Below are 27,904 nucleotides of genomic sequence, written 5' to 3' on the forward strand. Positions count from 1 at the left end.
ACACCTCAGGAAATCTGCATTCAAATGATGGGGGCTGATAACCTGAGCGATGGCAAATGCAATAAAATGCTAAAAAAAAAAAAAGAAAATTATACCGTCAAATACAAACACGTCTGAAGGGCGAGTGGTCATTTGAAGCACATCAAATTACATTTGGTTTTCTCAGGTCAACTCTAAAAGCGGCTGGCTTTAACTGACGACGTCTTCAGCTGTAAAACTGCAGTGATGAAGATCACCGAGTCAAATGATCCCTGCTAGGCCGCATTTATTGTTCTCTCAACCGAACTACGGGGTCTCATCCCGCCCATCTTGGGGGAAGAGTAAAAATGAGTGATGGTGAGCTGAGCCAATGAAATCACCACATTCCGCCGGCCGGGAGAAACCCGACCAATCACCGTTTAGCAACTGCAGAGTGGGCTCGCTTTCTGCGTTCTCTCTAGCAAGAAGTTAGTTCCTGCTCTTCCTTGGCCGTTTCCTGTAATCGTACAGTGTTGTGAGACGGAGAAAGCCATGTGTGTCGATGCAAAGGTAAATTTAGCACCCCGAATTTATTACTGTGAGAGTCGAGGGGGTGGTTGGGATGGTTATTTCACGGTATTTTTGCCGAAAATTTAGACGCAGACCAACCGAAACAGCATTGCGGCCTAACCTGTGTCTGAACGTTGTCGGGCAGTGGTTATTGTGGCACGTTGCTTTGGTTTGGTCCGGTTTGTTGATGAGATTGAAGGAGTCCGGTAGACTGAATGGTTGCTAGTAAATGACAGAGAGGGGACCTAAGAACCACGGACGTCCAGTGAACCGTCTTTTTGACCCCCGTTTGTGCTCCCGGTGTCTCGGACGCTTTGGTAATCGGTACATTTTGGTCGCTGTAGAAGCTAATGCTAGCCGACGGGATTTATAAGAGAGACTGCGATGGAAGCAGGGAGGAAAACATCCTACATGTCCAGCATCCGTACCCTGCCTGTTTGACTTTACTACACACTATTCCCATTCAGAACATTTCTTTAGAACTTCACTAAATATTTACTAGCACTGAATTTGCCTAATTATGCTTTCGGAGTTTATCCTACCCTTATTGTACCAACAAAGGTTTTCTGCTCATTTTGTCCAGTAATGTATCAAAAAAAACCAAAACAACTTTTTTCCTAACTAGTTCTCACTCTTTTATGGACCTTTCAGGATTAGTAATAATAATTATTATTATATTTTATGCAATGCCTTTCAGAAATGTCCACTCCTCTGGGACTTTTTCACACTTTGTCCAGTTGCAGCCTGTGATAGAGCAACACACCGCAGAACATCACTGTGAAGTACAAGGAAAACAATAATCTTATTTTACAAATCTTTATAAAATTAAAATCTGAAAAGTGTGGTGTGCATTTGTGTGTGAATGCCTCACTTACAGGGATTCTTTAAGGCATTGTGTTTCTTATAAAGGTTTTGAATAATAAACCTCTGCTACTATCTCCAACAGCTCCTCTTCTATTATAGCTCTATATTTCGCTCCATTTAGCTTCTCATCAACTCTGAGCTGCTTTTCTGTTTGAGCAGCATGATGCTTCCACCACCATGTCTCACAATGCAGATGATGTGTGGCATTGTATATTGATCGCACAGCATTTTGCCAGTTGGTCATGAAGTAAAAAACACAATAATCTATTTTAATTATGCACAAATTGAGTTATTTTACAACCTAGTCGTCTTCTGAAGGCAGTTGGATTTAATTTATTTATGTATATCAGAGTATAAACAAGGCTTAATACAAATGCACGTTACATATTTCAAACTTGTATTTATTTACACAAGTCTTCTAAAATCATGTTCCTTTTCTTCCACTACATAATTACACTGTTTTTCTTTGACATAAAATACATTAGGTGTTTAGCAAACCCATCAAAATGCAAAAAAAAAAAAATTATCTGAATACTTGGGATATACTTTTATAATCTGGTCTTTCAGTTTTATGAATTTAGTCACACATTTTACAAGGTTTAGATAATGACACACAGAGTTCAATGTAAATTCAAACTTCTATAAACTAATTTAATATACCGTAAGATTGTCGTTACTTTATTATTTGGCCACATATTGCTTAAAACCTTTCGATCCTTGAAGCCTCCACTACGCCTGGATGTTTATGTTGTCTTCTTGTTTATATACAATGCTTGAGTCTATATGACAAATCAAAATACCAATAAATTGTTTTGACAGTCGAAGCTTGTTGGGTCAGATTGTTTTATGTATTTTTGTTGTAAATTTTGGTTTATTTATTCATACTGGCCCAATTCTTGTCTTCAGCAATACTCTTCTGGAAGTTAAAGCTTCTAGTTGATGGTAAGCCATTAAACTGTTTGTCTTTTTTTTGTCAGCTGTCTACCTGAAAGTTGAGAAGAATCGGAACAACTACCACATCGCTTCCATCTCGGAGTCTTTTAAGCTTTCTGCCCGTCTCCCTGTGCGGAGTGGGCAAAGATGGCAGATCCCATTATGGACCTCTTCGAGGACACTCCCCTGTTCAACCTGGACTCCCTGCCGGACGACTCCTTCTCTCACGGTTCCTCGGACCCCGTGGAGGAAGCTCTAAAGCTGGCTTTGGGGCAGGCCGTCCCGACGGGCAATCCGGAGTCCGCTCCCGACCTCGCCATCAGCTCCAGCCTCGGCGTTCCTGTAGCAGCACCGGTCATCCCGGACCCGGCCCCCGTTCACGTTCCCACCCAGCAGCCGGTGCCAGCGGCGCCCGTTCAGACTGTTTCTGTCGCCCAGGCCGTCGACGCTGGAGCGGCGGCCTTCATCACCTCAGCCCCCACCCCTGTTGACACTGTGCCACAGATGCAGGCCCAGACTACCATCTCTGTTGCCAGCAACGCCAGCGGGGCTTCCAGTAGCACCGTCCTGCTGAGCTCACCTCTGACTGTTTCCAGCTCCCCGGCGACCACCACCACTGCCACCACGCAGCAGCTGACTCAGATAACTCACCAGCTCACGCCCCAGCAGTTAGCTGCCATCACGCAGCAAGCCGGTGGGAAAATCGTCATTCTCAAAGGTCCCCAGGGTCAGGCCCAGGTGCTGCAGGCCGTATCAGGAACCGGGGGTCAGGCCGGTGGAAAGGTCATCCGTCTGTTGTCTGGCACGCCGTTCAAGCCCGGCATGTCAATACTGCAGGGAGGAACGGTCTTAAATCAGGCCAGCCCAGGACAGACCCAGGTCAAGGTGGGGGCCGCAGGGGTGCAGCGCCTGCTGCAGTCCGCCAATGGGCCGGTCAAGCAGGTGTTGCTCACGTCCATGCCTCAGCAGACACAAGGTCAGACGGTTCAGGTGCAGATTCCAGCCCAGGCACAGATGGCTCAAGGTCAGACTACTGTCCAGGTTCAGCCTCAGCCCCAAACCGCTCAGATCCAGCTCCAACCCCAGGCCCAGATCCAGGTCCAGCCTCAAGGCCAGGCAGCTCAGACCCAGGGTCAGGTGCAGCTCCAGCCGGCCATGCAGGGCCAGACGCAGGTGAGCAATACCAGGGTTTCCTCTACAAGGAACTGATCTTGGTGCATGACAAAATAAGACACCACACCTTCAGAATGAATTTTTAATATAGATGCTCAACACAATGTGAAGCAAATGAGATTATCAGTTTATTGTGATACGTTAAAATTTGCCTTATTTTTGAAAAACCAACACTGCCGCTTCCCGCTTGTCTGGCTGCGAAGCTGCTGTGCGCTGCGTTGCTTTCGGGAGTGAAGTAAAACTAGAGACGACAGTCTGAGGTAGAGGGAGAGAAAAGGCGAAAGGAAAGTTCCTAAGACGGGTTAAGTTGAACACATTTTTAGATCAACAGTATGAGAACAATCCCAGGGTTAACAAATGTTGCTTTTGAATGACAGTAATGCAGTTAATTAATATAGCTTGGCCTTCCTGCGTAATGTGTCAAATACCATTTGAACAGAACAACACATATTAATGTCAGCTCATTTTTATTTTATACTCAACAGCAAGAAAGTTGAGTTTAAAAAAGCGTGGTTCTAGATCTCCTTATTGTACTAATTGATCAATGTACGTTTGTACTTTTTGCATTCATTTATGAATAATGTTTTTGTTTTACCTCATTATTCTGATTCTTTATTCAAAGTTGTTCCTTTTTTAATGGTTTCCACCTGAGAAACTGAGAATTGTTGCAGGCTACTTAGAAAATAGTTTTTAGTTCAAAGTTAAGGATAAGATTTACTGTTGAAATTTTTTTCCGAATTTGAAAACTCTAGGAACCTTGAGGGATTGCTGAACTAACTTATTTTGACGGCAACCCTTTACCACTCTAAGGATATCTCATAATGACTACCCTCTCACCTGTCTGTGTCTAGGGTGGCGAAGCAAAGCGCATCACCCTGGTCCTCCAGCAGCCGTCCCAGTCCGGCTCTGCAGCCGTTACCGCTCAACAGCAAGTGGCACCTGGAGGTCAACAGCAGCCAACGCAGGCCCCTGCCAGGCTGGTTCTGGGTCAGCTCCCTAGCGGCAAACTGGTGCTCCAGGGAAGCCAGCTAGCGGCTCTGACCCAGGCCCGGGCTGCAGGTCAGGCCGGGGGGCAGCCCAAGGTCCTCACAATCCAGCTGCAAGTACAACAGCAGCCCAATCAACAAGGAGGAGTGAAGGTGAGATTTGAAGTGGGTAGACCTGGTATTAACATGCATCCTGGCTGAGCTGATTGGAAGTAACACTTCAGATCAGTGTTGAGATTTTGCACACTTCACATGCTAATAACATTTAGCCACTTTATGGATCTGCTGGTGTTTTCTGTAACATCTTCATTTCATTCTGTAAGTTCGATGCTGGTGTGGTCCAGCTCAGATTCATCTGAGACCCATTTGAGTTGAGTTATTTCAACTCCAGACTCTTTATTAGCTCACCTGTGAAGTTTTAAAAGATGTTTTATGAGACAGCAAATGGAGAATAAATAACGTGTGACCTTTCAAAGCTTTAGCATCCGCACAGAAGAGATTTGAACATATAAAACTGCACAGCAATAAAACTGCATACTTGGCTAGCACACTATTAGCTTAAGCGCACAATTAATTTAATGAGTGCAAAACTGAAAAAAAAAAGAAATAAATATCACACAGATTTCTTCAGACCACTTTTAGAGGTGTACTGAATACCTATTCTGAAGAATATGGTCCTAAATGCGATGACAGAATGTGATGGAATCATTTTCTTTATCTGAAAGTGAAAGCATCTGCTCACTTTCTATTTATATTGTTATAGAACTACAGTACTGTACTTATTGCCAAAGTAAAGGGTATTGTTGTACTTTCTCTTTATAAAGAAAACAGTAAAGAAAATTGACGCAACACCTGTTCAAATGACACCGTAGCAATATTATTTTTGATAAATATCAGCTTGTTAAAGTAACCTCTTATAAAGAGCTTTTTTTTAAACATATTTGTTAAAACTGTTGCTGTTGTGACAGATAATCGGTTAAAAAAAAAACACACAACCAAATATAGAGCTCATCTGCCTTATTCCAGAACTGCAGAAATACACTACTGTCAGAAACTAAATCAGAGCCAGGAGGAGGGGCTTAGCGCTGTTAATCATGCTAATGTACTCGCTGCTCACATTTCTGCAAATGGAGCTCAGTTTTTTCACCGATTACCTGTCTCACATTAAACAACATATTAAACAAATATGTTACAAATGTTGTTTATAAAAGTTAAATACTGCAGCTTTAATGTTACAGTAGCTTAAGTGTATTAAACATGAACAGACCTGTTTGTTGCTCAACTGACAGACAGGATACACTGAATGGATTTTCATGTCAGTTTTTAGTGGACTTAGTAGGACGCGTGTTAATTCCTGGTCTGAAAGAGGCTTGAGTGAAGTCAAGTTTTTGTACAACATACAGTACAGACCAAAAGTTTGGACACACAGTTGTGTCCAAACTTTTGGTCTGTACTGTATTTCAGCAACAAGGCAGTTCAAAGAGCTTCACAGCACAGAAACGTAACGCACTAACCAACAATGAAACGAGCAATGAACATTGCATTTTGTCAAAATCCATCATCAAGCAAATATACTGCATATTAAAATACATTGACTAATCTTCCACTTACTAGGGGTCCAAGGCAACTCTAGACAGGTGGGTTTTTAGCCCTGATTCAAAGGAACTCAGTGTTTCGGCACCTTTGCAGTTTTCTGGAAGTTTGTTCCAGATTAGTGGTGGTTAAAAACTGAATACCGCTTCTCCGTGTTAGTGAGTGACATTGTGAAACAAAAGCTGGACGACTTTAAAATTGAGTAATTTAATATTGACTTAATTGACAAACGTTGGTTACGTTGATGTAACGTCTTGAAAGAAGCTGCTGGTTTTCCTCCGCTTGACTTTCTGCACATCCCTGAAGGTTTTGTTTAATCTGCAACGGGGCCGGCCTGCTGTCTGCAGCTAGTGTCTGCGTGAGCGCTGTTAAGATGACTAATTTAAATCTTTTTTTCAGAATGACTAATGCATATGAAGTAGAGTGGGATTGTGGTTTTACTTTATGGTTTCTGTAGTGTATCACATTCAGGTCATATCTGGGTGCAATATTTAATGGGTTCAAAATCAAATTCTGCACCGGTGGTTTTTCTGTAAAAAAAACAAACAAACTACAATTAGGCACCTTTTGCTCTCCAGTTATTAACTGGTTAATCCAAAAAATAGTAGGTTTTTATAGAATAGTTGTATATTAAGTCAAGCAGGAAGGACTGAGATTTTCACATGTTGATGCTAGAATTATTTTTAGCTGTAGATGCATCCTAAAGATGCTAAGTTATTACATTTTAGGCAATAAAATATTTATTCTCCATATTTATAAAATTAATTTAATTATTCTTTCATCTTTTAATGCAATAAAATAATTGATTGTTAAAAAAAGGCTTAAGTGGTTAAATGAAAAATTAGCAGAATGTGCCAATTTCTTTATTTTTATTTGATTAATTATCAGAATAATCGATAGAATAATCTGTCACTAAAATAATCGTTACTTGAAGCTCTAAAAATATTAAAAGATGTGAGTTTTGCATTTTAAAACCTAGCCAGTGTAGGAACAGTTTCTTTAGATTTTTAAAAATGTTTTGTCTACTATTGCATTTATAGTTAACCTTTCTCTCTGGCGTTGACAGTACCAGTTGGTATCGGGGGCTGGCGGCACCGGCAGCCCACAGGTGCTGCAGATTTCCCAGGGCCAAGGAGGACAGCGGGTTGCCGTACCTCTCAAAATGCTGCTGCAGCCGCAGGTAGAGCCGCTCACTTGGATGTAAAACGCACGCATGAGAGCATAATCGTACAGAAAATAAAATTTCTTCTGCTTGTTTTTCTCTCCCTCCAGACAAGCTCGGCCACATCTTCCGGCGGCACCGTCTCTGTGGTGAAGGTCATCAACCCGTCGACGGCAGCCCCCTCCGCTACGACCACGACTCCATCGCAGGCCATCCGCATCACCAAGGCCCCCGGCGAGCCCGCGGCCGTCCGACGCGTGGAGATCCTCTGCAAGCAGGAGAAGGCCAATCGAATAGTGGCGGAGGCCATCGCTCGGGCCAAAGCACGCGGCGAGAAGAACCTGCCCAGAGTCCTGAATCAGGACGAGCTTCCGTCTACGCAAACCTCCCCGGAGATGGGAGGGACTCTGACTGTTGTCTCAACTGCTAAAAAGAAAAGCAGCGGTGGGGGGAGCAAAAAGAAAAGTCCCATATCTGAAGGACCGATACCCAAAATCATTGTGGGGACCGACAAGAAGGGCAAAGTGGTGAAAATATCAGGAGGAGCGATTGCAGTGAGCGGCGGCGCAGTTATACCCGGAACTGGAAACAAAAGCAAGAGCAAGGCTAAAGCAAAGTAAGTGTTCTGCTCTGTGTAGTGACTTCACCATGTTAGCTCTTACCTTGTATCTAAGTTTCACCTTTCTCTCTACGTTACTCCATCAGCACTATTACCCTTGTAGGAGCAAAGAAAAGAAAGAGAAACGCGTCTTCAGACGTCTCTGATGGGGAGCTGAGCCCACCTTCACCTGCCGCACTGGAGGACGACATGATTATGGTAAGACATAAAATTTAAAAAAACATACCTGGACACAAAGATTCAGCACTTCAGAGTACAATTGTATTTGTAATCCAGTAATCTATAGGTAGGCCTGTCACGATAGCAAATTTTGCTCAGCGATTAATTGTCTCAAAAAATTATTGCGATAAACGATAATATTGTTTGAAGACCTTTTAACACTGATGTAATGGAAATGACGTAATAATGCATGCGATTTCCTGGCAAAGATAGATACACATTATTTTCAAAAGAACATTTAACACTTGAGCTGATAAACAAAATAAACAAAACAACCAAAAACAAAAATAAAATGGATTCTTAGTCTCCATTAACAAAAAACTCACTTGAAAAAAAATTAAACAACATAAAGCCAAAGTAGAAATAAATACTGCATTCAACCAAAAGAGTGCAGATTATGAAGTGTGTATACTATGTTGCCCTTCAGTAATAATTAGATTTAAATAGAGAAAATGGGCACATCGACTACCTGATGCAATAATTCACACTACACGATTTTTTGCTGCTATTTTTCCCCTTACAGCAATCGTAGCACGTTGGTCTTTCTAAGATTGTGTGGTTTGTTACCTGATCCAAATCAGGGGTTTTCCCTGACTGGGAGCTTTAACTCCACCTGTTCAATGTGACAGGCAGCCAATCAAAAAGCTCGATTCTCCTCCATGTTTTCTGAGGGGAAATTACAGAGGGAAATCCCAAACAGCCGACACAGTGCAACCCAAGTCCAGCGGACATTGGAGATGATATGTGGAAACAACATTAATGTTTATTCAACATGCAAAGAATATAGAAATGACAAGGGGAGGAGTTGGAGCGAAATTGCTACCGCAGTTGATAAACCTGGTAACTTTTCAGCTGTTCTTCGTTAATGTGACGTAAATAGGTTCTAATGATTTTCATTCAGTCAGGACTTTACGCTGACACTAGCCACATGCATTGCAGGTAGATTGTAGTAAAGCATTGATTAATGCCTGGTTTTAAAATTAGTTCACTGGACTTGTAGCCATTATTTTGTGCCCATTGTTGGACACCACATGGCAGGACCAAACCCGGTGGAACCGTTATAGCTAGGATTTCTGTCGACTAATGTTTGGTCTCAGGTTTTGAAAATGGGCCGACAATCGGCCGACAGCTCTAAGATCGTGCAGTGTGCGCTGGGCTTTACACTAAGCAAATGAGGAAGGGAGGAGTCAGTGTAGAGCACCGGAGTTGAGCCTTTTTTCGTTCAGTGTCATCAACAGAAAGAGAAAAAGGTCAGAAGAGACGATAATGCCGATAATTAAAATAAAGTCGGTAGTTTTAATTTATCGTACGATTAATTTATCGTTTATCGCGACAGGCCTATCTATAGGTTACTTTGATGATTAATAGAGCAATCAAATAAAAAAGCAGTCCCATTTTGTAGTAGCTACTTAAGCTAGTAAATATGTGAAAGTATATTTACGACAAAAACAGATGAGAAATAAAACATTTCAATTTAATAAAAAAATTAAAAAACAAGCTTAAACTGAGGCATTAGTAAACACTGCTTCTTATATTACATTTCACTTTCAGCCCCAATCTTAAAGTATGAAAGAACTTATTTATAAAATAGATATTTCTTGTCTTGCCTCCCCCCCCTCCCCCCCCAAACACGTCATTACTCTTCTTTAACTAACAATTCCCTGTTCTGGCCAGAAGAGGCGCTCCAACCGGGTGGTGAAGAGGAAGAAGTACACGGAGGACTTGGATATTAAGATAACGGACGATGAGGACGAGCAGGAAGACGTGGATGTTACCACGACTGCAGCCGCCGTGGCCTCCATCAGCGGCGGGGCGGCAGCTCAGCTGAAACAGGAAGTGGAGCTTGATGGCAACGGACAGCCCAGCATGCAGTTTTTTGTGGTGAGTTGTTGAAATAAGAAATTGTTTTGGATCAGTAATGGCTGATACATATAACATATTTATATCTATTTTCAGATTTGATTTTGTTTAAAACTTTTTTTTTTTTGTAGGAGAATCCGAGTGAGGAAGATGCCGCCATCGTAGATAAAGTCTTGTCAATGAGGATAACTAAGAAAGAAGTTTGTTTTTTTGTTTGTTTGTTTAAACCAGAAACACTTTCTTTTGTGATTTGACTCTTTCCTAAATTTGTTTTCTTCTTTTTAAGGTTTCCCCAGGCCAGTATACTAATGCCGAGGAGTTCTTTGTTAAATACAAAAACTAGTAAGTCTTGTTAATATTCTTCACTGTAGCGAGTGTGAAGCATCGCTGTGAAACCTCCCCGTCTCGTTCTCAGTTCATACCTGCACTGTGAGTGGGCCACGATGGAGCAGCTGGAGAAAGACAAGAGGATCCATCAAAAGATCAAGAGATTCAAGACCAAACACGCTCAGATGAGGCATTTGTTCCAGGAGGTCAGCTTCTTCTGGTCGATTCTCGCACATTTCCACAGAGGAAGGATGTCGGCGAACTGAACTTTAACTGTGGTTCTCTGCAGGACGAGGAGTCTTTTAACCCAGACTACGTGGAGGTGGACAGGATCCTCGACGTGTCCCACAGCGTGGACAAAGACAACGGCGAGGTCGGTGACAGGTCACTTGTGAGGAGTTGGTTCAAAATGAGACCTAAGACTCTTCTACTTCTCTGTTTAGTTTAAGTGTCATATTTTCAGGAAGTTGATATTTTCTGATTTGCTCCAGCCTGTCATCTACTACCTGGTGAAGTGGTGCTCTCTGCCTTATGAAGACGCTACTTGGGAGCTAAAGGAAGACGTCGACGAGGGGAAAGTTGAAGAGTTCGGCAAAATCCAAAACAGACAGCCTCGCCTAAAGAGATCGGTGAGTCGTTTTTTGTTCAAAGCATATTTGAAATGTACCCAGACCAAGCTTAATGTTTATGCTTGGGAAGGATTAGAACATTTTGATAAATGATAAAGCAGAGAATTCGAGATATTGTCTGGAAGTTGTGGAAAATACATACAGGGGACTCTAAAGGATTGCAGTGTAGGAAATCCTGTTCAGTTGATTTTACTTTCTATTTTTGTTGAGAATGTTTTAATTAATGATAAAATGTTCCAATAAATCACTTTATTAATCAACTGCAGGCTTTTCTCCATTCATAAATGATTCAATAATTCCTGATTTTTTTTTTGTTCAGTTGTTGAAATCGTATCTATTACAAGAGCAGCTGTTTGTTGGATGTTAATTGTGTTACTCTTTAATTTCAGAAAGATAAAAAAAGATTTAAAAAGAGACAGTTTAATGAAAAATGTAATATTCAGCTTAGCTACTATTTGAGGTTCTGTTCATTGCTGCTATTGTCTATAAAAGGAGACATTTTCTTTTCCTCCTTTTTCTAAAGCTTATTAAGTGAACTTTTATGTAGCAGGAGTTGAAATTTGCTTCAATGTGGGTGTTAATATTCTAAATTAAAATGCAGTGTATTTTAGTTTGTAGTTTGACTGAACAGTCTGAGTGTTTACTGTTGGATATTTATTATACTTTGTAAAAAGTTGTTAAAAATGTTCCAAATACATAGAAATGTGTTCAGAAATTGTTTTCTTTAAGGGCTCAATTATTACAGTGGAAATTTTTTAAAACAATTTTAGAAAAAGCTTTGCTATCAAAAACTATATTAACATTATTTTTGCCCTATCACAAAGAGTGCACCACCAATTACAGTTTTCCAGTAATCACTGATATTTTAAAAACCCTGACTTGCCAATTTTGATTCAGCCGATATGAATTTTAATTTTGTTTTGTTTTTTGCCTGAAAAGTTGCCAAGTTAGCAACCGTGGATCTACTGTTACTAACTGTGCATATGCAGACGTTACCTCGTCAACCATCTCTCTTGTAATTATTTTGGACAGTTGATTGACTTGTTCCTTGCTCTCCTCAGGCGCGGCCTCCTGCCAGCTCATGGAAAAAGTTAGAGGAAACCCGAGAGTACAAGAACGGCAACACACTAAGAGAGTATCAGCTGGAAGGAGTCAACTGGCTTCTCTTCAACTGGTACAACAGGTAACCATCAAAATGCATTCATGTATTAGTCGCTGCCATCTTTACTACCGTTTTGCTCCAATCCTCCCATCTTTTATTTACTTACGCTCCCCTTGTGTCTGACGTCTTTCAGGCAGAACTGCATCCTGGCAGACGAGATGGGTCTGGGGAAGACCATCCAGTCCATCACGCTGCTGTCCGAAGTGTACGCCGCCGGAGTACAAGGCCCCTTCCTGGTCATCGCTCCGCTCTCCACCATCACCAACTGGGAGAGGGAGTTCTCCACCTGGACCGACATGAACGCCATTGTGTACCATGGAAGCCTCGCCAGCCGGCAGATGATCCAGCAGTATGAGATGTACTGCAAAGACGACAAGGTGAAAAACGCACGCTAAGTGATTACAGAGGAGCTGGGCGATACTTGGATTTTATTGATTAACCGAATTGATTTTGAGAAAATCTGGATTTATTGTTTTCACCGATTTGAACTACTTGGGTTTCCATAGTTCAGAGTGACATCAGTGCACCCAGAGCCGCCATTTTGTTTGGCAAGCTTGTTCTACAGCAGGGGTGTCAAACTCAATTTCACCAAGGGCCACTTCAGTATATTGGCCACCCTCAACGGGCCACATTGACGGTATAAATCAGGAATGCCCAAGTGCAGTCCTCCAGACTGCAACTTTTAGATGTGTCCCTGCTAAAACAAACCCCAGACAAAAAGTTGACTTCCCTCATTAGCAGCAACTCAGTTCTATAGAGGCCTATGAATGAGTCAATGATCCAGGTGTGTTAGAGAAAGAACGCATCTAAAGTTGCAGAGTGATAGGTCTGGAAAACTAGACTTGGGCAACCTTAGCATAAATGTATGAAAATACAATGTTAAAAATAAATTAAACAACACCTCATATTGTTAAATGGCTGATTTTATGTATTCAAGTTTTAAATATTACATTTGCATGGATGCAAAATTACTGCTCAGTTTAAAAATATGCTCAGTATTTTTAAACTGCTCAGCTAAACTTCGCTCTTTAGCTTGTTAGCTTGTCGATGTTTCAGTTTTATTCGCTGGGAAAATTATTCTTTGTCTGCTTTAAAGATAAGCAGACAAAGAATAAAAACAAGTTTTGATATTGACTCTCAACTTCATTCACAAAACTTTTTTCGTTATTTATTACACAACGAACATGTATTTCACATAAGAACAAAACAATTAGGTGATGTTGCCTGTCCTTGAACACAAAGCTGATCCTCTTCAGCCTGTCACCAACTCACACACATCCTCATTGTGTTGTGTAAATAAACACAACACAAGCAAAAACAATAAACTATATGCATATTCCAGTATACTGAGTTTTGGTTTTACATTCATTCTATTTAAATTTAGTTTGTTCTTGCTAAAAGAACAAACTACAATGTTTCCCCCTGGTCGGTTCGTCCATGTCCGGTTTTAGTTCTTGTGCTGAGGAAATCCGCAAAATGGCGTGCAGGTTTTCGTCAGTAATGCGCGATCTGGTCTTGGTCTTGTTTAAATTAATTATTGAAAAATCTGTTCGCTCAGATAGGTGCTTCCAAACATGGACAAAACACGAGCTGCGTGGAGTCGAAGCTGCGGCATCAAATCAGGGGGCAGGAGACGGTAAAAGTCCTCGATTGAAACATCACGGGACTTCGCTCTTTAGCTTGTTAGCTTGTCGGTGTTTCAGTTTTATTCGCTGGGAAAATTAATAATCAGCTTGAGGTGACTCTGCTGCACTCTAGTGGCGAGAAGCCGTAATGTTAGCTGGTAAGAATCTGAAGGCATTATGGGAGATGTAGTTTGTAGTCAATTCGTGCTCAAAACCTATTTTAAGTCAATCAATAGGGCTGTAAAACGGTGGTGGGGGGAGAGGGCCACATAAAATGACTTAGCGGGCCACATGTGGCCCGCGGGCCTTGAGTTTGACACATGTGTTCTACAGCTTCTATTTATTTGGACTTTGAATTAAGGTCAACTTTACGGATAAGCGTCTTTTTTTTGTTTGTTTTTTTTTTTTAGTTACAAGAATTGTCACCTGAGTAATAATAGTAATAATTTTATAAGAAGTAAAAGATAAAAAATACCAACAAAAATGTGAAATATTATGACTTAGATTTAGTTGTATAAAAGAACACTTAAATATTTTTGAAACGATTGCACAGACAAGTCAATTTTGAAGACAAGACTTCACAAACTGAGTCGTCACGTCAGATTCTGAAAACTAAAAACTTTTTTTCCTCATTAAAACAACTTTTTTTTCAGGTAAAATTCAGTCATTTATCCTAATATTACGACTTTAGTCTCGTAATTAAACAAATATTCTTGCAACCTGGCCCTAGTTCTCCATTGTACAACTCACAGAAGGGATTCCAGTTTTTGAAAATATTTTCTGCAATTTTTTTTTTAGAAAAGAAAGCAAGCAAAAAAAAGCAATCAAAATCAGAAAAACAGAATTTTATTTTTACTTTTAAGCCATACCACTTGGCTCTCAGTATAAGTGTGGAACATCCTTAATTAAACTAAAACTCTGTTTTTGTTTCCAGGGACATTTAATTCCAGGTGCGTACAAGTTTGACGCCCTCATCACGACCTTCGAGATGATTCTCTCGGACTGCCCCGAGCTGAGGGAGATCTCGTGGCGCTGCGTCATCATCGATGAGGCTCACCGGCTAAAAAACCGAAATTGCAAACTGTTGGACAGTTTGAAGATGCTCGACCTGGTGAGAATCAAGAAGATGAAATATGCGTTGTTTTTTTCTTCCTTCAGCTTAACGTTTTAATGGATTCCCTCAGGAACACAAAGTGCTGTTGACCGGCACGCCTCTTCAGAACACCGTGGAGGAGCTTTTCAGCCTCCTTCACTTCCTGGAGCCAACTCAGTTCCCGTCTGAAATCGAATTCCTCCGAGAGTTTGGAGACCTCAAAACTGAGGAGCAGGTGGGAAACGCATAAATCGGGCAATTCGCTGCCACTTTGTCTGAAACTCTACATGCAACTGATTGCAATTTTGCCAAACTATCTTTTTAATAGGTTCAGAAACTCCAGTCCATTTTAAAACCTATGATGTTGCGGAGACTCAAAGAAGATGTGGAGAAGAACTTGGCACCCAAGCAGGAGACCATTATTGAGGTCAGCTTTTTTTATTATTATTATTACCATTGTCCATCAAACTATTTAGAAACATTTTTCAATTAAGTTTTAATTGCATAATGCCAGATAAATTTCCTTTTCACAATTTTAGAACTACACACTTTAATAAATTTGATTAGGATTTGTTATTTTGTATTGACATTTTTCACATTCACTTACATATAAAGCATACATGAACAATTCACGTTCAACACTTTATAAAGTAAAATAAAATAAAAACACTTTGTTTGGGAGCTACTCTTTTAATAATTCTTTTGTTTTATCCAGTTTAAGTTCTGTTTTTTTTCATCGCGGACTCTGTTTTTAATAGTGTCCATGTGTGTTTTTGATTTAAATTTTAAATAACAAATAAACACAAAGTAAAGCCTGATTACATAGCAGAAGCAAAAGGATTCATAGTTTTAGAAAATATTTATAAGTGTGAAAGCGACGGGGGCAGACATCTTTATTCAGGTGCTCCTTAAAATATAAAATCCAGTGCAAGAAGTATTGGATTATAAAACAATATCACAAACTTTTAGGAGTCTGTAAAATGACCCTAACTATACAAACAGAGCATCAAAGCCACTCCAAAGAATGTTGAGGTGGTTGCTTTCGTTAAAGACAACTGGGGAATTAAACAACAGAAACCCTGTTTCCTCCCAGGTTGAGTTGACTGATATCCAGAAGAAGTACTACCGGGCCATTCTGGAGAGGAACTTCAGCTTCCTGAGTTTAGGAGCCAACAGTAACAGCAACGTCCCCAATCTGCTCAACACGATGATGGAGCTCCGAAAGTGCTGCAACCACCCCTACCTCATTAATGGTACTGCGCCGTCACCTTTAACGACATCTTTTGTCGACTACATTTTATTTTTTACTGAGACCCGGTGTCCTCTTCAGGTGCTGAAGAGAAGATCGTGGCGGAGTTGCGGGAGAAGTACGACCCCCTGGCCCCGGACTTTCATTTGCAGGCCCTAATTCGGTCCGCCGGCAAACTGGTGCTACTTGATAAACTGCTGCCTCGGCTCAAGGCCGGCGGCCACAAAGTCCTCATCTTCTCCCAGATGGTGCGCTGCTTAGACATTCTAGAGGACTACCTCATCAACAAGAGGTATGCTTTTGTTATTCAACTTGTAAATATTTTTTTGTGCTTGTGTTGAAAATTTCACTAAATCACACACTATCAAGGTAATATATACATACTCAGGTAAAGCATGTATTTTGTAGCCATCAATAGGGGTTTTTTTGTGGATATTTTAAGCAATTTCCACAAACTTTCAATTAGAGCTGAAACCATTAATCTGATTCGTCATGATTAATTGATTATTGAGATAATTGTCAACTAATTTAGTAATCGATTAATAGTGTTAACTGGAGTATACAGTCAAAAAAAAGCTTCTTTTTTTTAAAGAACAACAATCTGAGGGCAGTGATTATGTCAAAACTGTACAAAAATACATTACAATTTTCATTTAAGATGTAAAAATATTTATATATATGCTTTGTCTTTAAATATGTTCTGTCCAGAACCATAATTTTATTGGATTCTGTAAAAAGGCACCTTTTGCTATCCAATTGTTAACCAGTTATCCAAAAAATGGTCAATAGATTCTAAATTGATTGAGATAATTGAAAACTAATGAGGAAATATAAATATATTGTTGATTGGATTGAAGACTAAAAAAAGATCACTTGATGAAAGAACAACATACTAACTGCAGTAAGTCAAAACAGTACAAAAAAACATATACATGTTTGCAATAAATATGAGGCAGAGTTATAACTAAACCTGGTTTAAATTCTGTAAAATAAATTCAGATTAATAAAATTTTGCTACATTGTACTAATATTAAATTAATCTAATATTGATATTAGAAACATCACTATCAAAACAGTGATCAAGCGTACATTAAAGGAATGCTGTGGTATTGCATTTTAGGCAATAAAGTGTTTATTTTCTTATTTTAAAAAGTAATTGAATTGTTTGCATCAGCCATTTGTGTCCAAGTTTCATTAAGTTCCCTCCTTTACGCAGATACCTTTACGAGAGAATTGATGGAAGAGTTCGTGGGAACCTGCGACAGGCAGCCATCGATCGGTTCAGCAAGCCGGATTCGGATCGCTTCGTCTTCCTCCTTTGTACTCGTGCTGGCGGTCTGGGTATTAACCTGACCGCCGCTGACACCTGTGTCATATTCGACTCTGACTGGAACCCTCAAAACGACCTGCAGGTATGTCGTTCTGCCATGGTTGTGTTTTGTGGTGATAGCTACTCCGAGTTCTGGCGACAACCGTTCTGCGTCTCTTCTATCCAGGCCCAAGCAAGATGCCATCGTATTGGCCAGTCGAAGGCAGTCAAGGTCTACCGCCTCATCACCAGGAATTCCTATGAGAGGGAAATGCTGGACAAAGCGAGTCTGAAACTCGGTCTGGACCGTGCTGTTCTACAAAGCATGAGCGGCAACAAGGACAGCAACGTCAACGGGGTAAGGAGAAACTCGTAGCACCCGAGTTCAAGCTGAAAAAAATCTCTCATCCCATTTGTGTCAGCTTTGTAAATGCCTTTACGTCTCGTATGACAGCTCCAGCAGTTCTCCAAGAAGGAAATCGAGGACCTTTTGAGGAAAGGAGCTTACGCCGCCATCATGGATGAAAACGACGAAGGCAGTCGGTTCTGCGAGGAAGACATCGACCAGATCCTTCAGCGGCGAGCCACCACAATTACTATCGAGAGCGAAGGCAAAGGTTCCACGTTCTCTAAAGCCAGCTTCGTTGCATCTGAGAACCGCACCGACATCGCCCTGGACGACCCCGAGTTCTGGCAGAAGTGGGCCAAGAAAGCCGACATCGACATGGATTCCATTAATCAGAAGGTAAACGCAGTAGACGTGTTCTGGTCAATTTTTTTTAAGCCAGTTTTAAATGTGCAGGTTTTGTAAAACTTTAATCTGTGTGAAAACGTTTTTTAGAACGTATAAGAAGATCTGGGAAAATCATTCAGAATATTTTTCTGGCTACCATGTTGTAATTGGATAATAATCATTTATATTTCAGAATAGAAATAGAAATGACACTGCATGTTGGTGCAGTGGTTAGCAATGTTGTTCCTGCTGGGTGTCTGCGCCTCCTTAAAAAGCCTTAAATTCATGTATCTAAAATTAAGGGCGTAAAATGTCTTGAATTGATTTTAAAAATTAAGTTGGCCTTTAATGTATTAATCGCATGTCTTAAAATTTTTCTTTACAGGACAATCTCGTAAATTAAATGTATTTTCTGTCAGGCAAAAGTTTGAGTCGCACTCATCATTGCATTATGCAACTCATGACGGTTGAGGCTACCGCTAACTCACTGCTAACATACTAGCTAGCTATCTAGCTTTTTTCCCCATCTTGTATGGCTTAATGAAAATGTATTCCCAGTTGACTGGATGAAATTTGTACATTTCTGTTGTGACGCAGGTCTTAAATTCCTTTCATTGTGGTCTTAAAAAGTCTTAAATCTGAATTGGTCAAACCTGCAGAAGCCCTCCCTGTTCCTGGATTCAAATCTCGGCCTACATTTGTTTGAATAGGGTTGATAAATGTATTAACTTTGTATTGCACGGAATATCTAAGTTTGTCGTTTCTTGCACAGAACACACTTGTGATCGACACTCCCAGGATCCGGAAGCAGACGCGCCAGTACTCCAGTTTGCGAGGCGAAGGAGGAGACCTGTCGGATTTGGACAGCGACGACGAGTATCCGCCTGCCAATTCAAGACACTCCAGGTCTTCTCGCCGCTCAGACCGCCACAGCGGGGGAGGTTACGGCCGTACCGACTGTTTCCGGGTGGAGAAACACCTCCTTGTCTATGGGTATAAAAATATTTAAGGCGCACCATGACTTTATCAAATTTTGTTTGTGTTTTCACATCGTTTTTTGTTTTTATTTTACACCTTTTTTGACCGGTTTAGATGGGGCCGCTGGAGGGACATCTTGGCCCACGCCAGATGTAAGCGACGTCTGAGCGAACGTGACGTAGAAACCATCTGCCGTGTCATTCTGGTGTTTTGTCTAATGCACTATCGTGGCGACGAGAACATAAAGAGTTTCATCTGGGAGCTCATAACGCCACCGGAGAATGGCCGAGAACCCCAAACACTACTAAACCACTCTGGTAGGAAGCTGCACGTACATGTATATCAATATGTAAAAATAAATTTAAATAACGTTTTCCCACACAAAATATTTCTACTTACATTTAATTTTCCTGCTTTAGGCCTTTCTATCCCTGTTCCAAGAGGCAGGAAAGGTAAGAGGGTCAAAGCTCAGAGCACGTTCGATGTTCAGAAGGTGGAGTGGATCCGCAAGTACAACCCCGACACCCTGCTGCTCGACGACAGCTACCGCAAACACCTGAAGCACCAGTGCAACAAGTTGGTGAAACTTTCCCAGAACTAAATTCACGTTACAATGCCTTGCAAAAGTATTCACACCCCTTGAACTTAGTCACATTTGGATGACATTACACCCACAAACTATTTATGTGGTAGAGCAACACAAGCTCGGTGCGCAATTGTGAAGTGAAAGGAAAAGAATGAAAAACTTTTAAAGTTATCTACACATGAAAATCTGAAACTTGGACTTTAAATATTTTTGCTTTTGGAAGCCATTTATAATTTTCCTTCTGTTTTACTAGGACTGGGCAAATAATAAGTTTTATGGATTAATCAAATTCTTTGTATTTGACGATTTAATTTTTGGAAAATAATTTATTTATTTATTTTTTCTTCAGCAATGCACTTCTTGTGTTTCCAGAGTGACGTTGACACACTCAAGAACTACCATCTTATAGAATTTGGTGTTAAAAAAATCTGAAATTTTATGGTTATACGTTATTGCCCAGTTCTACGCTTTATAGATATGCACCATCCATTTTGTGTTTGCTCTTTAAATTAAATCCCATAAAGTTTGTGGTTGTGCGGTGACAACAGATAAGTCGAGGGTTATAAATACACCAAAGCACTGCCTATGCAAATTTGTCCTGGTAGAACATTAACTCCTCCCCTCTCGTTTCCCAGAGTGTTGCTCAGGGTCCGTATGCTCTACTACCTGAAGCAGGAGGTCATAGGTGAACATGCAGAGTCTGTCCTGAAGGGGGCTGACATTAGGTAACAAATGTAGTGAAGTTCAAGCAAACTTCATCACTAGAGTTCACTGAGATCCAGCTTACGAAACGGGTTGAATGGTTTTTCAGGGATGTCGACATCTGGATGCCGGAGATGGAGCAGCAAGAGGTGCCTGCAGGTTGGTGGGACTCTGATGCAGACCGCTCTCTGCTCGCTGGCGTCTTCAAACATGGTAGGTCCGGCTGAAGCCGTTCTGCTTTTTGCGTCCAGGTTCAGGACATCTGGGCATCCTTAAAAAGTCTTAAAATTGTGTGTCTAAAATGAATGCCTTACATTGCGTTAAATTCATTTAAAAAAGAAAGAAATAAAGTAATGTAGGTTTTTTTTCTCATGGGGTCTTCCTGTTGAGCAAAAGTTTGGCTGTAACTACATGCAGTGTTAGAAGCATGAAACCGGGTTCACTGTTTATGCTAGTCGTGATTGTAATGCAGCAAGTTCCACTAACCATTCTCTATATTTCTAGGTATTTTTGGCCTTATTATCATTCAAGGTGGCCTTAAAAAGTTTATTTTGTGCCTTGGTGCTCTGATGAGCCGCTCCACTTTTCACATATGAGGAACTTGCACTCTATCCAATATGTTTTTTTTCTCAGTTGAACAGCCTTGGTTTTTATCCCTGTTTCCAGGTTATGAGATGTACACTACCATGCGGGCCGATCCCTGCCTCTGCTTCGTGGAGAGAGTCGGTCGGCCAGACGACAAGGCCATCGATGCTGAGCAGCACACTGGGGACGCCGAGCTTGGAGATGAGTAAGTTGTGTTTTTTTTTTTTTCATAACACCAGTACTCAATATTCATATTGGGAAGAACTGCTTGGATTGTGGTAGATATAAATTGATTTGTATAACTCACAATCATTGTCTGTTGTTGCAATGAACCCAAAGGAGACGGACACTGACACCTTATACATAGGTATTTGTTTCATATAGTCAGTTTTTTTTTCTCTCAATAAAATAGTATTTTTCTGAAATCTTTCCCACAATAAAAAGCAATAGAAGATATTGTGAGCTTCACTTAATTTGAACGTTAAATTAGTCCTTAAATACCCTGCCTGGTGTCGTCACATTGACGTTAGCTGTAGTTCACAGCATTTACTGGATGATTTGCAGTTTGTCGAAAATGAGGGATTTTAATTTGTATTTTCGGTTCGAATAAATGTTTGTTTTCCAAAATGTCCTTGTTTCTTTGTCAAAATAAAGAAAGAAAACAGATTTTTAAGCTGCTATGATTAGTGTACGGGTCTTTAGATTAAGAATACATAAAAATAATACATCAACCAGCCAGTCATTCTTTAACCTATTCAATTTTTAGTTCATTCTTTTCGTTTAATTCTTTTAATTCATTCTTTTGTCCAGTAATCTTTAGAGTGTGCTTTGTTTGGAGTTTCGTATTTCAAAAACTCGAAGCTCCTTTTCTCAACACCCATTTTTCTCTTTTTCTGGATCGTGTTGCGTTTGTTACGTGCAGTGCCGACTTTGACAAGTTCTCAGAGGATCCAGAGTTCAAGCCAGCATCCAGACTCTCCAAAGATCTTTTTGATGAGGTACCGATCGCAGCAACAACTTTGGAGTTTTGTAGCGCCATTCTAGACCAGCTCAACGGTTCACTCATCAGTCTTCGCTCGACGTTTCCTTGCAGCCTGACTCTATGAACGTGGATGATGAGATCTCGGTGGAGGACAAGCCGGTACCGATGGTCACGGAAAGCACAGCCGTCCAGAGCGGCGTGTGCGAGTGGCCTTCGAGCTCTTCGCTGACAGCGCGGTTGAGGCGGCTGATCACGGCGTACCAACGCAGCTACAGACAGGAGCAGCTGAAGATCGAAGCCGAGGCCAAAGGGGATCGCCGGCGGAGGCGCTGCGAACAGGCCAGCAAACTGAAGGAAATCGCACGGCAGGAACGACAGCAACGGTAAACCGTTGATTATTTACTTAACAATTATGTTTTCATTCTGGAACGACTGGTTTAGTTTAGAGTGTGTTTTTTTTTTTCCAAAAAGCGTCTTTTCACGCCTTCTCTACAGGTGGACGCGGAGAGAAGAGAGCGACTTCTACCGCGTGGTCTCCACGTTTGGAGTGGAGAAGATCAAGAAGGAGCCGGGTGTCTCAGAGGAGGGGGACGCGGAGTTTGATTGGACGCGTTTCCGAACTTTTGCCCGTCTGGATAAAAAAACCGATGAGAGCCTCAGTCGATACTTCCGTTCATTCGTCGCGATGTGCCGGAGAGTGTGCCACCTCCCCCAAGGCCGTGGTGAAGGTAGTTGCTGTTTATTTTGAGGTTTTTTATTTCATTGCTTTACAGTGTGAATGTTGTTTTTCATTCGAGATTCACCAACTTGGCTTGATTTTGTTCTAACAAAAGTAAATTTCAAGACGATCCTCATTTATCTGATTTTTATCTACTTAAAATGGTGGCATTTTATAGATCCAAAATGTTGGATCTATTTTAGAGCGTTTTCACATCTGGTGGCGCTGCACCAAGGACTACTGAAGGAAACTAAACAAAATCTTCTGAAGACGATACTGAGCGGCGCTTCCTTCTACTGGCAATGTAAACAAAAATTGAGTAGCATCAGATTTTAGCAGTTGTAAGGTTTTACTTTTGTTCTGGTAAAAGATTACTATCAACGTCTCCCGCTAAAGCTGGGCTTGTGCATTTGTTTTGGTTCCATTTACCCAGACTGCACTGCGCTATAGTTCACTTCCTGCTTTCGGAGCACTCTCTGATCCACTGGTATTCAGACCGCACCAGTGTTCACTTCAACTGAACTGAGACCTAGGTTTGTAGGTGGACCAGAGTTTGCATTTTTGAGTTCGATTGCACGTTCCCCCAAACAAACCGAACGGTCCACGCAAGTAAACTAGAGTTTGTTAAAGCGGACTAAACAGTGCTGGAGTCAACGCACTCAAAGTTGAAGGCATCCAAGGAATAAAAAAAATCTATTATTGCTGTTTGATAATTATCAGGGGAAATGATTGGTGGATTTCTAGTTTTCACTACAATGAATAGTTTGTTCTGCAATAACAGAATACCTGCTTTTGTCCGCAGAGCCGTCAGAGCTGACTCAGACTGTGGCTCCCATCACAGAGGAACGTGCCTCCCGCACGCTGTACCGCATCAGCCTCCTGCGGCGCCTCCGCGAGCGCGTCCTGCCCCACCCCTCCCTGGAGGAGCGCCTCCTCCTGGCGCCGCGCAGCTCCGAGCTGCCTGCCTGGTGGAGCATGCCGGACCACGACCAGCAGCTGATGCTCGGCGCCTCGCTCCACGGCGTCAGCCGCACCGAGCTCTCCATCTTCTCCGACCCGCAGTTCACCTTCAACTCCGCTCGCGACGAGTTCATCCAGAACCAGCAGGCTTTGCCGCCACCTCCACCTCCTCCTCCTCCGCCCATCATGACGCTTAGCCAGCCCAAGTCTGAGATGGACTTACCTGGAGCGAAGGGGGAGGGGGCCGACGAGACCGCCCTACTGTTTGGAGGGAGAATCGGTAGCGACCTGCAGAGCACCCCCTTGAGTCACCATGGCGGCAAAGCACAGGGTCCAGACTGGAGCTTCAAAAACAGCAGGGAAAGAACAGAAAAAATTGGAAGGAAAGGCGAAGGAGGGTCCGATTCGGATTCAGACTCCGACTCGGGCTCATCATCCTCAGAGCGATCCGGTAGCAGCGACGACAGCGGAGACAGTGACGAGGAAGTAGCGGGAGGTAAGTCCACAGATGGAATAAAATAAAAACAACAGGAAGTAGAACCAAAGACTTCACATTCACACTGTTCTCACTTTTAGGGGGCATGAAGGTAAGAGACGTGGATGAAGAAAACAGTCTGCTCTCCATGACTCCATCTCAAGACAGCATACTTCCACCTGAGCCAATCAGAGTCGACTGGCCTAAGGTACCTAAAAAAATATTTACAGCAGACCAAAAATCTACTAATAGCTTCTTCAAACTAACGCCGTACGTTCTGTTTTCTGTTTCAGGACCGCGTGCTGATCAACCGCCTGGACAACTTGTGTCACCTGGTGCTGTCGGGTCAGTGGCCCTCGGGGCGGCGCTACATCCCCGAAGCCCAGCTCAACCCGAGCTCCGAGCTGGTAAGCGAGGACATGGCGTACACCCGGGTCATCCGGAAACCCAGCAGCGCACCGACCGGCATCGGGGCGGAGGGAGAGGACGGAGAGTTCACCGTAAAACTCCTCAAGGTGACGTCATACGGGAAGACTAGCCTGGTGTTGGCGATCCGCTTCTTTCCTCATGGTGGTACCGACTTGGATCCATAACTTTGACTCTGTCATCCTTTTAGGAGGAGGGTCTGAAGCTGACGTTCTCCAAGCAGGCTCTGCTGCCCAACGGGTCAGGGGGAGAGAGCAGCGGGCGCAAGAAACGCAAAGACCAAGAGGTATGACCTCATGGTTTATTCTCCTGTTCTGTTGGTCTGGGGTTTTTTTTTATTTAGCAGTATGCTGTTACAAGCTCTTAAGGTGCATTCATACCAACCTTGGTTAGTCCAATTTAATCAAATTCCAGTCAGTTTTTATAGAAAATCCAGTCCGTTTGTCAGAGGTGTGAATCGAACTCTGATGCGTACCAAGAAATTGATTCTGGTCCACCTAAAAGCCTGGGTCTCAGTGTTAGGGAAGTGAACTCTGGTGTGGTTTGAATGCATATGTGAATGCAAACTGAGCGGAGTCTGCGCCAAAACCAGGAAGTTTATGATAGCATAGGGCATTCTGGGTAAACGCAACCAAAACAAACATGCGTCTAACGCTAGTGGACAAAATCTCGTCGTCTTCCAACAAAGACAAATGAGAAGTCTTACAACCACTGCTCTAGCATTTATTTATTTTACATTTTGTGAAGAAGCAAGTTGCGCTCATGTCTTCTTCTGAGATTTTCATGTTGTTTCCTTCAGTGGTTCTTGGTGCAGCGCCACCCCAGACAAGGAGGTGAACCGGTTTTTCAAAGATGTTTTTTTTGTTTGGCTCAGTGCAGTGTGAAAGTGAACCGCAGCAGCTGAAAATGTAACAAATTTTGCAGTAGCCGAGTCTACCGGACTATGAGCTGTGAAAACACTCCAACTTAGATTCACATTTTAACTGAGCGTCCTTAAAGCAAACACCAAGCTGACCAACCTGTAACATCTCTTTCAGCTATCGGAGTTAGACGGCCTCCATGACCCACTGGAGCGTGCTCCTCGACGAAGGGACCCCCCCACGTGGTTGAAAGAGAATCCAGATTATGAGGTGGAAGGAGACATGTTGGAGGTAAAGTCCTGGCTGTTTAACATTAAGAATCGAAATTGTGTTGTTTTGTATGGTAACCCGGGCTTCAGGCGTGTATTTCAACACTTCCAGGGTGATAATTCAGTTTTGTTTTGTGAACCAGCTGCTGGTGAACAGGAGTAAGAGGAAGAGGAGGAGGCGAGCGAATAAACCCCTTACAGGCACTGAAAAGGTCAAGGTCATCAACATGCTGACGGGAAAGAAGGTGACGCCGTTTTCTTCTTCCCTCTATGTTCCTTTTTGTCCCTTTGACCCCTTCTTCCTTCATTCTGTCATTTTTCTTTGCATCTCTTTGTTTCATTCTTTGTCTTTCTTTTTGGTCTTTATGACTTTTTCTCTTTTTTTATCTTTTGTTTTCTTGTCTGTCATTTTGTCTTTTTCTTTCTTTTTCTTGTTTTTTTGTCTTTTCCTTTGACTTTCCATTTTGTTCTGTTTGTCTGTCTTTTTCTTCCCATGTTTCTCTTTTCTCTTCCGTTGTCATTTTCGTTTCCTTTTTACCCTCTTGTTTATTTTTCTCTCTTTTTTTATTTCTGTCTTTCTTTCAGTTTGTCTTTTTATCTAGTTATTTTTTTGTTCTTGTATTTCTGTCTTTCTTTATGTCAAATTTTTTGGCTGTTTTTTCTCTTTTCTGTCTTTTGTCTTCCTGTCTGTTTTGTCTTTTTATCTTCTTTTTGTTTTTTCTTTCTTTCCATCATTCCTTTCTTGTGTCATTAGTTCCCTTCATTTGTTCTTCCTTAACTCCAAGGTTCTAGATGTAAATCCTGTTCATCATAGAAACATCTGTCATCAACATCTGATGAACTTCAGTGTTTTCCATTTAAAAATGACACTTAAGACTAGAAACTCTGGAAAAGTCTGGAGGTTTTATGTGGAGTCGTGTCGGAGCTGAACCAGCTGACATTCCAACATTTCTCTGTAGGTTGGAGCTGCTTTCTGTCCGATGCTGCAGGATCTGAAGGAGTATCTGGAAGAGAATCCTAATATCGCCGTTGCACCCGAGTGGTCTGAGACAGTTCAAAAATCAGTACGCTAAGTATTTTATTCTTCATGCTGTAAAGAATTACCTTTAACAGTCGTTTGGGGTTTTTTGTTAGCCTCTTTATAGCTTAGACAGATGTTTTCATTTTTATTCTTCCTCCTGCAGGGTTTGCTGCCTGAGTCCCTCTTCCACCGCCTGCTGACGGAGCACTCCGAGATCCCGAAGAAAAGCCACCGGCGGCGTCACCACCACCACCACCACCACCATCACCATTACCACACTCCCGAGCCCACGCCCGAAGACCCCACCGTGGACGGCGTAGAAGAAGAGACTCTGGTTTCGGACGGAGCCTACATGATGGACGAGGAGGACCTGGAGACGTCCCACCACTTCCTCACTAGCCCGGACTTTGACATCAAAATGGAGGGCGGTGACAGCCTCTCCCAAGGCGACTACGACAGCTCGGATCAAGAGGCGCTGCTGGATGACGTCATCATGGCGCAGAAGGACTCTGACTCTTCATCAAGCTCAGACGACTGACTGAACTGACTCGTCTCTCGCGCCCCCACCATTCAAAATGAAATCATGCTATTCCGAGATCTCTCTCTTTTTTTCTTTTTTTTTTTTTACCAACATGTAACAAATTAATTTTTCTTTTTTTTTTTTTTTTGCTACCTTTATTCTTTTGTTTTATTTAGGATTAGTTCTGTGTAAGGAGCAAAGTGTGCATCCATCAGTTTGTTTTTTTTCCTATCGCGGTCATGCTGCACCAAGCTCCTCTCGATCTTCCTCGTGGCGTCTCTCTCGTCGTTTTTATTTCCTTCTCTTCCATCCGAACCCATGAATTCCCGTCACATTCCCAAACGTGACCAAATGGGGACCCTCGCTGTATAGACACACTTTTCATATCTTTAAAAAAGGAAGAAAAAAACCTGGTCCTCGAACGCTACATGAAACTGGATACATTTACTGAGCAGAACTCCTTTCCAGAGGAGCCTGTGAACTAATTTGGGGGGCCAGATTGGGGGTGTGGGGGGTCCAGTGTGTGGATATACTGTTAGTGTTTTCACTCTGTGGGGAGGGGTTGTGGGGAGGGAGGGAGAGAGGAAAATGGCGTTATTAGTTACTGAAGCAGTGTGAGGAGAATGGGTGTATTGTATAATGTAGAGCTCGTCAGTTGTGTACTATGGTGCAAAGATGACGGCTGTGAGGTATTATTCTTGTTTTATGATCTGACTGTATCTGTGATATGAATAACAGCAATCTACAGTGAAAGAAAA

At 42.0% G+C, this 27,904-nt stretch overlaps 1 protein-coding gene across 3 annotated transcripts; it reads left to right on the forward strand.

Annotated features, from left to right (window-relative positions):
* The first annotated feature begins 402 nt into the window (after positions 1 to 402).
* Positions 403 to 27,904, forward strand: chd8 (chromodomain helicase DNA binding protein 8). 3 transcript variants are annotated; one of them, XM_028020840.1, is made up of 39 exons: positions 403 to 528; positions 2,370 to 3,498; positions 4,350 to 4,637; positions 7,144 to 7,257; positions 7,350 to 7,855; positions 7,945 to 8,056; positions 9,752 to 9,958; positions 10,069 to 10,137; positions 10,224 to 10,279; positions 10,353 to 10,470; positions 10,554 to 10,637; positions 10,756 to 10,893; positions 11,955 to 12,076; positions 12,189 to 12,432; positions 14,615 to 14,791; positions 14,865 to 15,008; positions 15,102 to 15,200; positions 15,867 to 16,026; positions 16,104 to 16,314; positions 17,239 to 17,434; positions 17,519 to 17,689; positions 17,786 to 18,076; positions 18,837 to 19,057; positions 19,157 to 19,359; positions 19,462 to 19,618; positions 20,264 to 20,353; positions 20,440 to 20,543; positions 20,997 to 21,120; positions 21,838 to 21,913; positions 22,009 to 22,280; positions 22,393 to 22,625; positions 23,418 to 24,071; positions 24,152 to 24,258; positions 24,344 to 24,565; positions 24,667 to 24,762; positions 25,514 to 25,627; positions 25,749 to 25,850; positions 26,565 to 26,669; positions 26,790 to 27,164. In XM_028020840.1, exons 2-39 carry the CDS (start codon positions 2,473 to 2,475, stop codon positions 27,162 to 27,164), a joined length of 7,788 nt encoding a protein of 2,595 aa, XP_027876641.1. In that variant the 5' UTR covers positions 403 to 528; positions 2,370 to 2,472. The 3 variants fall into 3 exon arrangements, with proteins under 3 accessions (XP_027876641.1, XP_027876643.1, XP_027876642.1); XM_028020842.1 differs by having other exon boundaries at positions 9,755 to 9,958; XM_028020841.1 differs by lacking the exon at positions 403 to 528 and having other exon boundaries at positions 2,473 to 3,498; positions 26,790 to 27,904.

This window comes from Xiphophorus couchianus, chromosome 6 (assembly GCF_001444195.1).
Source record: "Xiphophorus couchianus chromosome 6, X_couchianus-1.0, whole genome shotgun sequence".
NCBI classification, from domain to species: Eukaryota; Metazoa; Chordata; class Actinopteri; order Cyprinodontiformes; family Poeciliidae; genus Xiphophorus; species Xiphophorus couchianus.

Excerpts from the sequence above, each read along its gene's own strand:
- chd8 (XM_028020840.1), top strand. The coding sequence starts at position 2,473 with ATGGCAGATCCCATTATGGACCTCTTCGAGGACACTCCCCTGTTCAAC. Across the intron at positions 12,433-14,614 it reads TGTACTGCAAAGACGACAAG|GGACATTTAATTCCAGGTGC; the intron begins GTGAAAAACGCA and ends TTTTGTTTCCAG. Across the intron at positions 19,360-19,461 it reads AACACTACTAAACCACTCTG|GCCTTTCTATCCCTGTTCCA; the intron begins GTAGGAAGCTGC and ends TTCCTGCTTTAG.